Source organism: Hordeum vulgare, chromosome 1H (genome assembly GCF_904849725.1).
Source record: "Hordeum vulgare subsp. vulgare chromosome 1H, MorexV3_pseudomolecules_assembly, whole genome shotgun sequence".
Lineage (NCBI taxonomy): Eukaryota > Viridiplantae > Streptophyta > Magnoliopsida > Poales > Poaceae > Hordeum > Hordeum vulgare.
The window spans coordinates 510,953,837-510,968,630 of NC_058518.1; the positions used below are offsets into that span (position 1 = coordinate 510,953,837).

The window sequence follows — 14,794 nt, forward strand, 5'->3', positions numbered from 1 at the left end:
GCATTTGTTGCTTTGTTTCAACTCGTGTCTCTTCCAACTGATTGGAAGGCAGCAAAAGCGGATCCAAAGTGGCGAGCAGCTATTATAAGAGGAGCTAGACACATTGAGTAAGAACAAGATATGGGTACTAACACCTCTTCCAACGCGAAAGAAGACAGTCAGTTCAAGTGGGTATAAACTGTGAAGCAGAAAGTAAAAGGAAAGATTGAAAGATTGAAAGGTACAAAGCAAGGATTGTGGCGAGGGGGTAGAGAGAGACCTACGGCATTGACTATGAGGAGGCTTTTGCTCTAGTAGCAAAGATGCACACACTGAGGATTATGATCTCATGTGCAGCAAATTTCGGGTGGTCTTTACATCAACTTGTTGTGAAGAAAGCTTTCTTGCATGGGGAGCTACAAGAGGAGGTCTAGATGGAGATTCCACCTAGGTTCTCTACTTCACAGACAGCTGAAAAGGTATGCAGGTTGAAGAAAGCTCTTTATAAGTTTAAAAAAAAGGTCTTTATGGTCTGAGACTGAGGATTATGATCTCATGTGCAGCAAATTTCAGGTGGTCTTTACATCAACTTGATGTGAAGAAAGCTTTCTTGCATGGGGACCTATAAGAGGAGGTCAAGATGAAGATTCCACCTAGGTTCTCTAATTCACAGACAGCTGAAAAGGTATGCAGGTTGAAGAAAGCTCTTTATAGGTTAAAAAAAGCTCTTTATAGTGTAAAACAGTCTCCGAGAGCATGGTTCGACAAGTTCAAACATGTTGTATGTAATATGGGTTATGGGCAGTGCAATGGTGATCATACACTGTTCTATAGACATGAAAAGGGGGAAAACACTACTTGATGTATATGTGGATGATATTGTTATCACAGGGGATAACAAAGAAGAAAATAGCAAGGCTAGAAGAGTGCTTCGGTAAGGCCTTTGAAGTTAAAGATCTGGGCCGACTCAAATACTTCTTGGGCATTGAGCTGGCCAGGACAGCCAAAGGGATTGCGCTGTCACAGATGAAGTATACTTCAGATCTCCTAAACGATGTAAAAATGATAAGATTTCGGGCAACATCAACTCCAATAAATCAAAACCACAATGTGACGGCTCAGACTAGCCAGTGAATAAGGAGATATATCAAAGATTAGTTGGGAGGTTGTTGTACTTACGTCATACATGCCATAACATTGCCTTTACAGTAAGTATGGTAAGCAGATATATGTATGAACCTAAGAGTGACCATCTTGTAGTAGTGTACAGAATTCAGAGGTACTTGAAGGCGACTCCGGGAAGGGGACTATTAATTGAGAGAAATGTGCATCTCGTGGTTGATGGATATTGTGATGCGAATTGGGCAAGTTGCCTAGATGATCATAGATCAACCTCGGGATTTTGTGTCTTTGTTAGTGGGAACTTAGTGGGGTCAATGTTGTAGAAGAACGGAGATATCGATGAAGATGTGAATCATCAAAACAAAGCCGGATGGATGAAGTGGCGCCAAGCTTCTGGCATTCTCTGTGACAAGAGAGTGCCACAAAAGCTAAAACACAAGTTCTATAGGACGGCGGTTCGACCCGCAATGTTGTATAGCGCTAAGTGTTGGCCGACTAAAAGGCGACATGTGCAGCAGTTAGGTGTGACGAAGATGCGCATGTTGAGATGGATGTGTGGCCCGGAATGATGATATACGAGATAGAGTTGGATAGCACCGATTGAAGAGAAACTTGTCCAACATCGTCTGAGAGATGGTTTGGGCATATTCAGCGCAGGCCTCCAGAAGTTTCAGTGCATAGCAAGCGGCTAAAGCATGCTGATAATGTCAAAAGAGGCCAGGGTAGACCGAACTTGACATGGGAGGAGTCTGTAAAGAGGGATTTGAAGGACTGGAGTGTCACCAAAGAACTAGCCATGGACAGGGGTGCGTGGAAGCTTGCTATCCATGTGCCAGAACCATGAGTTGGTCGCAAGATTTGATGGGTTTCACCTCTAGCCTACCCCAACTTGTTTGGGATTAAAGCTTTGTTGTTGGTGGTGGTGGCGGTGGTGGTGGGAACTTAGTATCATGGAGAAGTAAGAATCAGGTTGTTGTGTCTAGGTCGATTGTCAAGACCTAATATATAGCTATGGCTCAATGGCTAAGTGAGATCTTGTGGACCAGAAATTTATATTAAAAGAATTGAAGATACTAAAGACTAATTCTATGAATGTGTGGTGTGATAACCAATCAACAATTAACATAGCACACCATCCAATGCAACATGATAGAATCAAACTTGACGCTGTGATCATCAAGATTGAGCATGTGAGTTCCGGGACTAAAGGATTAGGAACTAAAGAATGCAATCTGGCATGTGACAAGCTGGGAATGATAGACATCATCACCCTTCTTAAGGGGCAGTGTTGGATGAGGGGGCCATGTATTGCTGGCCCAAGTGGCCCGACCCATTGTGACTGACCTAGTAGAAGAGGAGGACGGGGCAGTGGCAAGGAGCTCGACTAGAAGACTGAGAGAGCCTCTCCCGCACTGCACAGTTGCCTGAGCTGTCGACAAGGTACGCCCTCAACACATAACAATGACACTGGGAACATACTTTAGGATCACTGCTACAACATGAAGCATTCCCATATTTTTGGTTGAGGTTCTATTGATTCTTTAGCAGATTTGTGTTTGCCCTTTTCTTAATATACTTTGCATGTGTCTTTTTTTATTTGTTATTTGATAGGTCAAGGAAAAGCATTAGTACAGAAGTTGAATAGACATGGTAAAAAAAGAGTAATCCGTACGAATCTCCAAATGGAAATGGACGACCTTCAAACACATACCTGTTGCACAGAGAGATTCAAATCCTTTGCAATTATACGGCAAACTTTGTGAGGAGGTGTCCCCTTCTCGTTTTCATTCATGAGACGCGTTTGTAATTCCAGACGTTGTTTGGTAGTCATTACTCTTACTGAACTCCATGACCGTACATGAGAAACCTACAAGGACAGTATCATATAAGAATTTCTACAGATGAAAGTCGCAAGTTCATAACTCAGGTATGACAGGTCTCAATAAGATCGCAAAATAGCCAGTGTCAACCAGTATTGCTTACAGTGGGTATAATTACCAGGGAAGACTTTGTGAGGAGCTTTGTACTAAACAAGCGACAAGTAATATGGATTGGAGGGAGTACATGAATATTTGGTATCAATCAATCGCCTACGTACATTAGGGGCCTCCCCTATGTATTCTTCTCAAAAAATCAGTCACCTATATATGATTAAAGAATGCTTTTTTTTGCACATGATATTGCAAACAGCACTGCATGTCTATAAATGTGTAGCCGCAAAAGATCTTCAGGGGTAAGGGTTGAGCGTAGAACACACTACCTCAGGTAGACAATTACCAGGGAAGACACTTGGCTCAGCCGAACCAGCTGTTAGATAACAGTACTTTAATGTTTCCCAGTAAGCATCGACAGATTCCTGCTTTGAAAGCACAAAATCATGCCGAATTTTTGGATGATGGTTCACACTGACTTGTGATGACTGAACAATGATTGGTGTCGGTTCTTCAATGTAAGGCCTGAGCTCCAGCGAATATGTAGGGATATCCCATGATCGCACATCAGAATCTTCTACATGGTTGCTTACAAGTTCAATCAACTAGCAAACAAAAAAAAATGGTCACTGTTGCACTCGCCAGTCCAGATAGCATGCAAGCTGACTTGCATTAAACATGAAGAGGAATTGCTATAACAAAAGAAATATCAGCCAAATGTCAACCCAAAAAACCCAGCTTTGTAATGTTAGTTTTATGAGCACACTTCAGATTTGAGATTCTTGCAACACAATTGAAAATAGCAAAGGCAAATGTTACCTTGAGCCTATTTAAAATAGTTATTAAGCGTGAGAGGCGGCCCTTGGCATGAGTACCCATGAGCTGACTGTATACACTGATAGGAATCTCTGAAAGTGTTTTCCCACAACACTTAGTTACAGTGCTGCTGTCAATCTTTGCTGATCCCACAACTTGTAGAAAGAATTCAAGAGGCATTTCTTTTATAGCTGCTGTGATTGAAAACTGACATGATTGATTAAGGTTCTTGTCACGTCGCCCTTCTTTAGCACAATCAAGATTTGGTAAACCACTAACATGTTCCCACAGAAATTTATGTAACAGCTTTGCCCGGATCATCTTTGCACCTATGAATCCATTGGCATGAATAACTTCTGATATTGGTGTTTTTTTAACTTTGGCTCTGCGTTGAACCTTCAATCCATGTACGGCAAGCGTATGCTTTTGCTTCAATTTAGCTGCTGCACCTGAACGTCTTTGAGAATCAAAAATCATTAGTCTGTTCCTAATTTGATCCATGAGTTCAGGTGACATGATCTTGACAGAAGGATTCAGTATCACATCAACGGAACGACTGCCAGTGTAGTCTGTAACAAGAGGGGCATTAACTTTGGTACACTTCAGCTGAAGCTTATTCAAAGTGCGAATCAATGTCTTCCTGTCCATTATTTTTCCATTTTCCTTTTTCTCTAACCATTTACGTAACTCCGCCATTAGTACAAAATTCTTTTTCTGCACAGGGAAAGAGGAAGGTGCTACATAAGATGCAGACAGATATGCAAAGGGTGTACATACACAGGGAATGAACATGATACGTGCACACGCACAGATTGCTTCTCGCAATTCTGATTAAAATAAAACTACAGATTATTCTCTTTGCATTTGCAGTTCTGCACCAGTGTGATAGGCTGTGCCTACCTCTATGTATCCTTCATTGGAGTGATAAAGTTAAACAAAACTATCAATCCAGTTTCACTCAAATGAAGAACATGAAACAGAGAACTAAACATCACTGCAACAAAGCTGTCACACTCAAGAAAATTGGAGCGTACTGCAAGCAAACATGCCTAGGGAATATAGAACCTACAATCTGAACCTGCAGACCATTTAAACTAAAAAGAGAATAAAAATAATAGTGTGTAACTGACCCTTGAATAAGTTATTTTGGATTATTAAAATCCCCAGAAATCATGTTATCTTGTGTAAATATCACCTATAACTCTATTTTCATCATTCTATCGCAAATTCCTTGTGTCTGTCATCAAATCTTGACATATTAGCAGCCATAGAACTGTCCCAACCATGACATATGGACGTACTAGGGGCATTGCCAACGCCGACAGTAAAATAGTGAAGAGGGAGGCTATAGATGACGAAAGCAGAGATGATAGAACAAGACACCCGGTGCATCCCATGTGTTCACTGTTCATGGCTGCAGGTGTGCCACAGTTTCATGAGAATCACAACCATAGCAAGATGAGAAAAAATAACAGTATTTGTACAGGAAAATAATTTGTAGGGGTGTCAATGACCCATAAAAAGCTTGTCGAACAGATTTATGTTTCAAATGATTGGTGCTGAAAGTGAATAAGCGACTGGAGTCCTATATAGAGGGTACAAATAGCACAAAGTAACACTTACAAAGTATGTAAAGTGCTCCTATAAAGTGGAGGAATTTCTAGACAGCCTTACCCTTGCATAATGATTCTGCAAGGAGGCTGGTTCGAACCAAGGACCTTCAGGCCACAAGTGTAGAAACTACCACTGCACCAGGCCCGCCCTTCAGGAAATGTGCAAATACCACAGACATTTATATAAGTGCATCTAATACGATTAGCAGTATACATAACAGGGCACAGACAAATCCATGATCCTATAAAGTTTGTCAACCAATAGCAAATTTTTGAGTCAATATCATAAGACAAATCAAGCTCATAGAAAGTCAAGGACATATAAAAAAAGAACGACTCCTAACACATCAGTAACGATGGCAGATGGTTCATACAAAAAGATTAATTAACGAATACTCAGCAACCAACCTCTAGTATGTGAAGAATCTTTTTCTGTCTCCCATCATCAGAAGTTGACGAGGGCCAGCGACGCCTCTTGCTCTGAAAGGCAACTTTATGTAGAAGAAAAATAAAAATAGGATCACTTCAATTGAGCATAGAAGTACTATTTTTCTTTGTAAGCAAATACAGTACGTGAGAGCCCTACTCTGCTACTTATACATTTATTATATAAAGAAAGGGAATAAACAGCCTATGCAAGGGAAAAAAGGATAAGAAACAAAAAAGTCTTAACAAAAGTTTAGAAGTCGCTGCAACTAAACCTATATTTTCATTCCCAATAACTGTGTTGGTGAAAAAACTAAAGTGTCTAAATACATAAAAGAAGTCGTGATATTCCAGTCCTTCAGATCTCTCTTTACGGACTCCTTTCATGTCCACTTTGGTCTACCCCGACCTCTCTTGACATTATCAGCTGGCCTTAACTGACCGTTCATACGATCATTGCATCAAATTATTAAAGAAATTATAAAAGAGTTAACTGCTAAAGTTACAGTTTCATAGACTGAGCCAAGTCAAACCACACATTACTGGTACCAATAAAGGAACCACATACAGATAAATAAAACTTCAGAGATAAATCAAAACAAGTAAACAAAATCAAGCAGAGCAGTATGTTGAACAATAATAATTGGAAGAAATATATTTTTTTCGAGAAAACGCAAAAAGCCTTTGCGTTTCATTGCATTGAAAAGGGGGGGGGGAGAACATCCTCCTAAGAGGCCAGTACATCGGTGTTACAAGTGGATCAATGGACGTCCCAGGAGGAAGGCAGGGTGACTCTAAGCCCTTTGGCTCCTGCCTTAGCCCAATTCCTGGACTCGTCCTTGATCGCAGCGTCTAGCTCGACTAAGGATGGGGCTACATGGTCGAATACACACGCATTTCTATGCTTCCAGATCATCCAAGGGACCAGGAGCGCTACGGAGGCCAACGCTTTGCGGAGCAGGGGGGTGTAGCATCGCGAGCTCGCAGCCACCAGTCGTGTAGCGTGGCGTCCTGGTCGGGCACCGGCGACGGGAGACGCAGCCAGGACATGATGCCGTGCCAGGTCTGCCTCGCGAATGGGCATGCGAGCAGCAGGTGTTGCATGGATTCCGGCTCTTGATCACATAAGAGGCACCGAGGGTGGTGAGTGAGGCCATGGCGGGCGAGGCGCTCCGCGGTCCAACAGCGGTCCTGGCTGGCGAGCCAGTGGAAGAATCTGACCTTCGGCGGGGCCCAGCTCTTCCATATCAGCTTCCAGGAGCGACAAGTGATAGATCCGTGGAAGGTGGCCTGGTAGCAGAACCTAGCTGTGTAGCTGCCGTTGGCCGTCCATTTCCAGATCAGCTTGTCTGGCTCGTGGGAGAGGGTGGCGCGGGACACCAGCATCCAGAGTTGGAGGTACTGCCCAATCTCCTGGAGGCCAAGGGTGACACGGATGTCCCGCGCCCAAGCATTGCCGTGAACGCCCTCCGCCACCGTCCGGGAATTCCTGCAACTCTTGGGGATGCACATGTACAGCGCGGGCGCGTGCTCGCGGATGGAGAGGCCGAGAAGCCATCGGTCCTCCCAGAAGAGCGTTGTGGTTCCATCCCCGAGCTGCATAGTGGTGGAGGCGTGGAAAAGGCCGTGCTCCTCGGGGGTGAACTGCATGTCCAGGCCATGCCAAGCGCGACCAGTGTCTGTCCGCGAGAGCCATAGCCATCTGAGCCGAAGGGCGAGCCCCGTGCGCTCGAGGTCTCGGACTCCCAGGCCACCAAACTCGATCGGACGGCATACCCGGCACCAGTTCACGTGGCAGTGCCCTCCGTTGGCTGCCTGGCGTCCTGCCCAGAGGAACCCGCGCTGAATCTTCTCGAGCTGCTTCAGGGTTTTTTTCGGGGGGGCGAGGGCGAGCGTTTGGTGCGTGGGAATGGCGCTTAGCACCGATTTGACGAGCGCCAGTCGCCCAGCTTTGTTCATGAGCCACGCCTTCCACGACGGGAGGCGGCCTGCCACCTTGTCGACGAGTGGTTGCATCTGGGCCGCGGAGAGGCGGCGTGTGGAGAGGGGGATGCCCAGGTATGAGATGGGCAGGTCCGCCGTCTGGCAACCCAGGGTCTCCAGCACTGTGGCAGTCATCTCGTCCCCATGCAGTGCCGTGGCGGAGCTCTTCCCGTAGTTCACGTGTAAGCCAGAGGCGGCACCAAAGACTCCTAGGATGCCCTTCATGGCCCTGACCTCGCTGGTCGTGGCGTGACAGAACAGCATCACATCATCGGCGTATAGCGAGATGGCCGGCACCTCTCGACGGGGGTGGAGGCTCCGGAGGATGCCGGTCTGGAGCGCTCGTTGCATGAGGCGACTGAGGGTGTCGACGGCCAGGACGAATAGCTGCGGAGACGTCCAGTCACCTTGGCGCAGGCCGCGGCGGTGCCATATCGGGGGCCCAGGCACTCCGTTGAGAAGGACCCGGGTGCTGGCCGAGGAGAGCAGAATGGCCAGCCACTCCCGGAACCTTGCTCCGAACCCATATTGGCGCAGGGTCTCGAAGAGGAAGGGCCAAGATATGGAGTCGAAAGCCCGGGTGAGGTCGAGCTTGAGCATGATTCTCGGAGCTCCCAATTGGTGCAGCAGCCTTAGAGATTGCCGGACTAGGACGAAGTTGTCGTGGAGGGTGCGCCCGGCAATGAATGCATTCTGATATCTAATTGGAAGAAATATTACATCTGACATGCCTATAAAAGACTTGTTTTCAGCTACCATCTGCCGTGCGCCCTCTCAACAGAATGTGCAGGGTTTGAAAATAGATCATACTGCCTGGTTGCATAGTTACCTGAGTGGAATTATGAAGCCATTTGGATCTATGGGTGCTCAAAAGTCAAGGCCAAATTAAGTCCAGTTTCAGGCAGCACAAATACCACAGGATCTTACAGCAGCATGGCAATTCCAAAACAGGTACTGAGCACAGCTTTTACAGAAAAGTATAGGAATTCACGGGAATTTAGATTACCGTACCTTGTTCAACTTGAGAAACTCCGACAGAAGCTTCATGGTTATTCGGGAGATGATGTACCAGTACAACTGGTTTTTCAGAACAATCTTCTTCAGACAAGAGTTTGTCATCAACAAATGAATCACCCTGTGGGCTAAAAGAATCTGATTCTTTAGATGGAATAGAAAGCCACAAATCAGGATGATGGTCATGATCAGCTAGTGCATCACAATTCTGCATAGCAGTATTTGCTTTGTGCAGTGAGAAGTTTTCTGAAGTCCAAAATCGGTATTGTGTTGTTTTATCTATGACTTCACCCTGCGAAGCCAAATTGAATTTTTTAACCATTAAAGACACTCGTCTACCAAGCTCTTTTGGATTGCTGTGCTTGCCCCCAAGACGTCTGCCAAGCTGGTTGGAAGTTTAATGAGAACATGAGTTGCTAATTTCAACAAATAAAGAAAACTACCAGCATGAGATAAATAATATTTCTTATTACACTAGCAACTTGCGCATGGTTTGCGAGTTGCGATGGATCTTAAATAAATACACTGTAAATCACAGAAGCTCAAATAAAAAATAATTCTCCTCTCGTTGAGAAAAAGGATGCATAGTAGAGAAAACAACGACCAACTTTATATAATAACTATATTCATGCCAGAGTTTTGTTCTATTTTTGTTACAGATTAGAGTCAAGAATGATAATTTAATGGCAAGAATTTCATGTCTTTATTCTCATTTAAGTTGACCAGTGAATAAATATTAACGTATTAATGCCATTGAAGCTAAAACAAAAGTAATTGTGATGCTAGAAATGAGCCAGGTACAGCCTAGAAGGAAGGATGGGATGCAAATATGCCAGTTAGACACCTGCTTACATGAAACGATATCAAAAATTCTGCCAGAAACGATTCAGGGCTAGAACTGGCTAACATCTTGTGATAATCGGCACTCAATAGACTGTATTGTAGAACTGGCTAATATCATGTGATAAGCTTGGCCGTGTAATATAAGGTAGAGAAAGTAATGATAGCTCAGATTATAAACTAAAGTCATTTTCTACTACAGAAAAATAGATTTTCTTTCTTTTGAGTCTATACCTCTGTGTTTCAGACAGAAACCACACTTGCAAACTATACAACCCGCATGTCCCAAAAGGCTGATGGCCACATCACAGTGCCATTGTGGCTCATACGTAGTAAGGCTTGAGAACTACTTCTGGAATTTAAACCCTGGTGAGATGCCCAAGTCATCCCTGGCGATGGTGTTGGTGTTGGTGCTGGTGTGCTGTATGTTGAGCTTTTGTGGATGGAAACATGTACACAAGTGTGTCACTTCTAGAATGATTAAAAACAATTACATCATAAACAACTGCACATGTGTATATGTAAGAACTACGCGGATGTGTTGCGTGAAGATAGTTAGTATACAGAGCAGGTGCAGAGAGCCATAGAAAAGGACACTAATGGTGTGTCGACAAGGGAGTTGTGTTAGATAGGACAAGGAAGACGAGGGAGCCCTGGTGTGCTGTAGCCATCGTTAAGCCCCCTATCCTTGAAGAACAACCGCTGTGACGCTATGGAGAGGACCTTGCGCTTGTATTGCTGCACGCCATGGTGAGGTCCTACTCCGACTCCAGGTACCAGTTCAAGGAGTTGCCTTTGCAGCCCCTGCTCTGGCACAAGATGTGCCTGCTCCGCTCTGCTCCAGGCTAAGTAAAGCAAGCAGATGAGTTCGATGGGGTTGACGACTTCTTCATGACTATTGATGGCAATTTGTTAGCAATGATAGGCCGAAAAGGAAACACTGTAGAACCTGCCTAACTTAATTACCTTACAGGCAGGTTGGTTTTTCTATAAAAACCAGTAGAAACCATGGACAAACAGGACTAACCTACACTACAAAGAAACACCACCGTGGCAGTCCACATGACGCCTCAACCACTACGCACAATTGATGTTGCACCCTCAGCCTACCGCCACACTCAGTCGTCGCTGTTGCTATAGTGTGAGACTGATCGCAGCCACTGAACCTGTAGAAAGGGCCTCACATGGCAACAAGGATGACCTATGATCCAGTGATGGCAGCTAGGACTCACAAACCACTATTTGTCCAAGGGAGATAGAAGTTGGTAAGTGTTTATTTATTTCGTCAGAAGGTGTTATTTCATTTTTGTCGTACAGTTTTATGGAAATAAAAGGGAGAGGATTAAGATTACTGCTGTCCTGCAGGTTGCTAAACTAAATAACCAGATGCGGACATATCTTTTAAAACATTATAATATTTTCTACCTGGTTGCAAACAGCTACGACAAGTTAGGTGAAGAATATGCATCACTGAAGTGAAGCTCTAAAAACAAGAAACATGAAGGTGTTCTTGATGTTACGATGAAAGTTAGCATCCCATTTCAAAAAGAACACTGCACACCACAATTGCCCTGCTGAAAGTTTCAGGGAGGTACCTCAACAAGAGTTGCACCTTTTGGCCCTTGGGCATGGATCATATCGTATATGCAGTTGTCTAATGGAAGCTCCATAAGTTGATCCGTTTCCAGGCATTTCATCCCAAGTTTGTAGTTTAAGGCTGTACTTTTTGGCTTAAACTCATCTTGATTAAATTTCTTCAGAAGACGCAAGCAGCCAACAACCTGGAAAAAGAATGATTTAGACAGCTTGTAGGTTGCACGAAGCATGCAACTGCGTAAATGATTGAAGCTCGAACAGGGCCCTGCAGATTGAACTAACAGTGTCACTACATGCCCGACAGATTTTACTAGGCCTTTCATAGCAGTTTCAAAAGAAACTATTGCATACATAGTTGCAGTCCCCAAATAGGTCAGATTATTGAATGGAACTGCTACAATCATTGAGGTAACGTGTAGTTGCAGTCCCCGAATAGGTCAGATTATTGAATGGAACTGCTAAAATCCTTGAGGTAACGTGTGGGCATGCTACCCATGGTTTCTTTTTTTAATTCATGCTTTTCTATCTCATGGAAGTCTCTAGTCTGGCATTTCATGTCTTTAAATTGGACTATTTTATCTGGACTCTCGGGTCTCGGTTCGGTCAAATTACACCCTGGAAAACAAACTGTGGCTGTAGCTTCCTTGTGAAAAAGAAAATCACCAGCATACTGAATCATCATTATGGTACAGTCAATAAGTAACTAGCGTTTATAAGAAAATAAAATAGACCAACAGGGGACGAGCCCTGCATATTTTTAATAACAAAAGAGAAGTGTGAGACCCATGTTCGAACCAACAAATTAAATCTCGCTCACAGGGTTCGAACCAGTGTCAACTGGGACGCACAGTTGCGCTCCAACCACTGGGCTCTTAGCCCATCCACAGTAACTAGCATTTATGAAGGATGAAAAAAAAAATCCTGAATTGTTTTTATTAATAAAGGTTATTATGTCAATTCGTGAATTCTCATCCTTAAAAAGAAGCACCATGAACCAGAAGAATTAAGCTGAAAAACATTAGGAAATGGTACGAGATAATACCACCAAATGATCAGAGAACAAAGGGGCAAGGTCAAACATCACCTTATCGTCAACTTTGGCACTGATTTTTTCAACAAGCTGTGCATCTAAAAGCCTACACAGTACCTAAGAAAAGGGTGTTTCAGTAGAATCCAGGAGTACAGAGAACATTTGCAGCAAGTGATTCCACGAATACCTACATTTCTCCATGCCCTGTGTCCACGTGGCTTGCTGTAACCAAGATCCTTTTTTATATCTGAAATAGCAAGAACCTATACATATATAGAAAATAGTTGCACAAAGTTAGAAAACTGAAAACAAAAGGTAACACACAAACTAAAGGAAGAGAACAGGCAACCTTTCCGCTAGCTTCTTCAAGTTTGTCACATATGGCTTTCATTGCTGGAAGATGGTCGTGAATAGAAACATGGCTCTTGTGATGTACACCAAGGCTCTCATCTTCTTGTAAAGCGTCTACGTTTGTAGCATCTATTCTTTGATGTGAGTTCATATTCAATCCTTTGGCGTATCTTGAGAGATACAGTAAGTTGGTACTGCCGACAAGGCTTTTCCCTGAATCATCTTCACACTGACCCCCGACGTCATTAGACTTTACAATTGCTTGTTTTGCAGCAATTAACCCCTGCGACTGCAGGGTCTTGACAACAAAATAAAACTTGTTTGGTTCTATGTGGAACCTCTTCGAGAGAGTCCTTTGTGCTACACCGGAAGTCCTATGACAAAAAAAAGTTATTAATTGCACACATCATTAACCAAAGACATTGTTATATTCTCGTTACCGGTGCACATATGTATGTATTTTTGAACAGAAAGGCACACGATATCGCCAGACGGCGAGAAAGGCATAACAAGCAGTAATTCCCTTCCAAAAAGTTGATTACAGTACTAATCTGCAGAAAACTGGAATGAACATAGCCACATAGGCAGGGTGTGAGTAAACACACTTGGCATGCCAAATTGATTCCCACACGGCCTGCATATGGATATGGTGGTCATACTTAAAGAAATAGTAAATCTTATAATCTTCCTAAGCCAGTAAGAGTGAGCCAATGTGGGCCTGAAACATCAAGCTCAACTTCTCCTTTTGATTGAGTAAATAAAAGGACCATGTGGCATCCAATTACTTAATTCATTAACCGAGTCAAACAATATAGTAGTACAATATTTCCAAATTCACACCTGCTTGCCGCGACATGTTCCAGCGTCTTCCTCTGGTTGTCGCTGAGCTTGGAACCGGAGCACCGGTGGTCGTAGATCCCGAGGAAGTTGTCCCCCAGGGCCGGGCAGGCGACCAGCCGGGCGCCGCGCCGCTCGGCCGCCTCCACGTCCTTCTCCGGGGAGTGGACGAGCGCCCCCTCCCCCGGCTCGCCCTCCATGAGACGGATGACGGGGAGGGCGACGAGGCGGGCGAAGAGGACGCGCCTGACGGGCAGGCCGGGGGGGAGGCCGGCCGCCCGGAACGCGCCGGAGAGCGCGGCCCAGAGGTCGGCCACCGGGAGGCCCAGGGAGAGGCGGGCGCACACCTCCTCCACCGCCGCCGAGACGAGCGCGTCCATCGCCCGGCACCGGCGCGAATCGAACGCGGAGCAGAACCGTCGGCGTCGAGCGGGCTAGCAACCGGGGAGGGAGCAGGGTGGAGACTGCATTGCCTGGCGGGAGAGGGAACCGGCCGGCGGAGGACGTGGCGACTGGCGGCGGCGGTGCCTTTGCCCTTGTGAAGTTTTTTTCTTTCTCTCTTTGGATGAGACGAAGGTGCTCTGGTTGCTGGTCTTAGAGCAACTTTACCAGACCCCGCGTCCCGTCCCGACCCGCAAAATAACCGTCAAAATGCGGGTCAGGACGAAAAAACCTGTTCGATCAGACCTCGCATCCCGTACTAGTCCGTAAATATTGCGGGACGCAGCAAAAATTCCACACAACCTCTAGTTTCACGGGCCGGAAGGCCGACCCGAGCACAGCCTCTATCCGCAGCAAGATTTGACGGGAGGGACATTTCCGCGCGGCCTTCCTCGCTCCCCCCACCCGCCGCCACCATTGCCTCGCCACCGCACGCTCCGATGCATCCTCCACGGTCGTCCCTCGCCGCCATGGACGCCTCCTTGCTGTCCCCCGTCACCGTCGAGGTCGCGCACGCTCCTTCCCCTCGGGCGGATCTCCTAGCCGGCCATGTTGGCCTCGCCGTCGCTCAAGCTAGCGCCGCGCCTGTCCGCAAGCGGCGGGGCAACGTGGTCGTGTCGAGCGGAAATCCGACAGCCCCCGCCGCGAAGGCTCACGCTCCGGGCGCTAAGGCTATTGTTCGATCTCGGCCGGCGGCGGAGAAGGTCACCAAGGCCGCGGGCATCAAGAGGAAGAGGATTCACGCTCCTCCTTCATCCTCTCACTGCATCCCGGAAAGAGATTCCCCGGCGATGCCGTTCAACGGTTTCGCTCAC

General features: G+C 45.6%; 1 protein-coding gene across 5 annotated transcripts in view; it reads right to left on the reverse strand.

The window, feature by feature from the left end:
• LOC123452170 overlaps positions 1–14,102 on the reverse strand; it is a 32,612-nt gene extending 18,510 nt beyond the window's left edge. For 2 of the 5 annotated variants that reach the window (XM_045128774.1, XM_045128789.1), the window contains exons 1-10: positions 13,542–14,102; positions 12,700–13,075; positions 12,542–12,613; positions 12,363–12,467; positions 11,320–11,505; positions 8,882–9,269; positions 5,870–5,952; positions 3,852–4,562; positions 3,362–3,637; positions 2,813–2,968 (exon numbers count right to left, since the gene is read on the reverse strand). In XM_045128774.1, the coding sequence (XP_044984709.1) occupies positions 2,813–2,968; positions 3,362–3,637; positions 3,852–4,562; positions 5,870–5,952; positions 8,882–9,269; positions 11,320–11,505; positions 12,363–12,467; positions 12,542–12,613; positions 12,700–13,075; positions 13,542–13,918 (2,730 nt within the window). In that variant the 5' untranslated portion in view covers positions 13,919–14,102. Of the gene's footprint in view, positions 1–2,812; positions 2,969–3,361; positions 3,638–3,851; positions 4,563–5,869; positions 5,953–8,881; positions 9,270–11,319; positions 11,506–12,362; positions 12,468–12,541; positions 12,614–12,699; positions 13,076–13,541 lie in introns of those variants that run through there. The other 3 variants (XM_045128782.1, XM_045128803.1, XM_045128797.1) reach the window with 3 other exon arrangements.
• Positions 14,103–14,794: the final 692 nt, after the last annotated feature.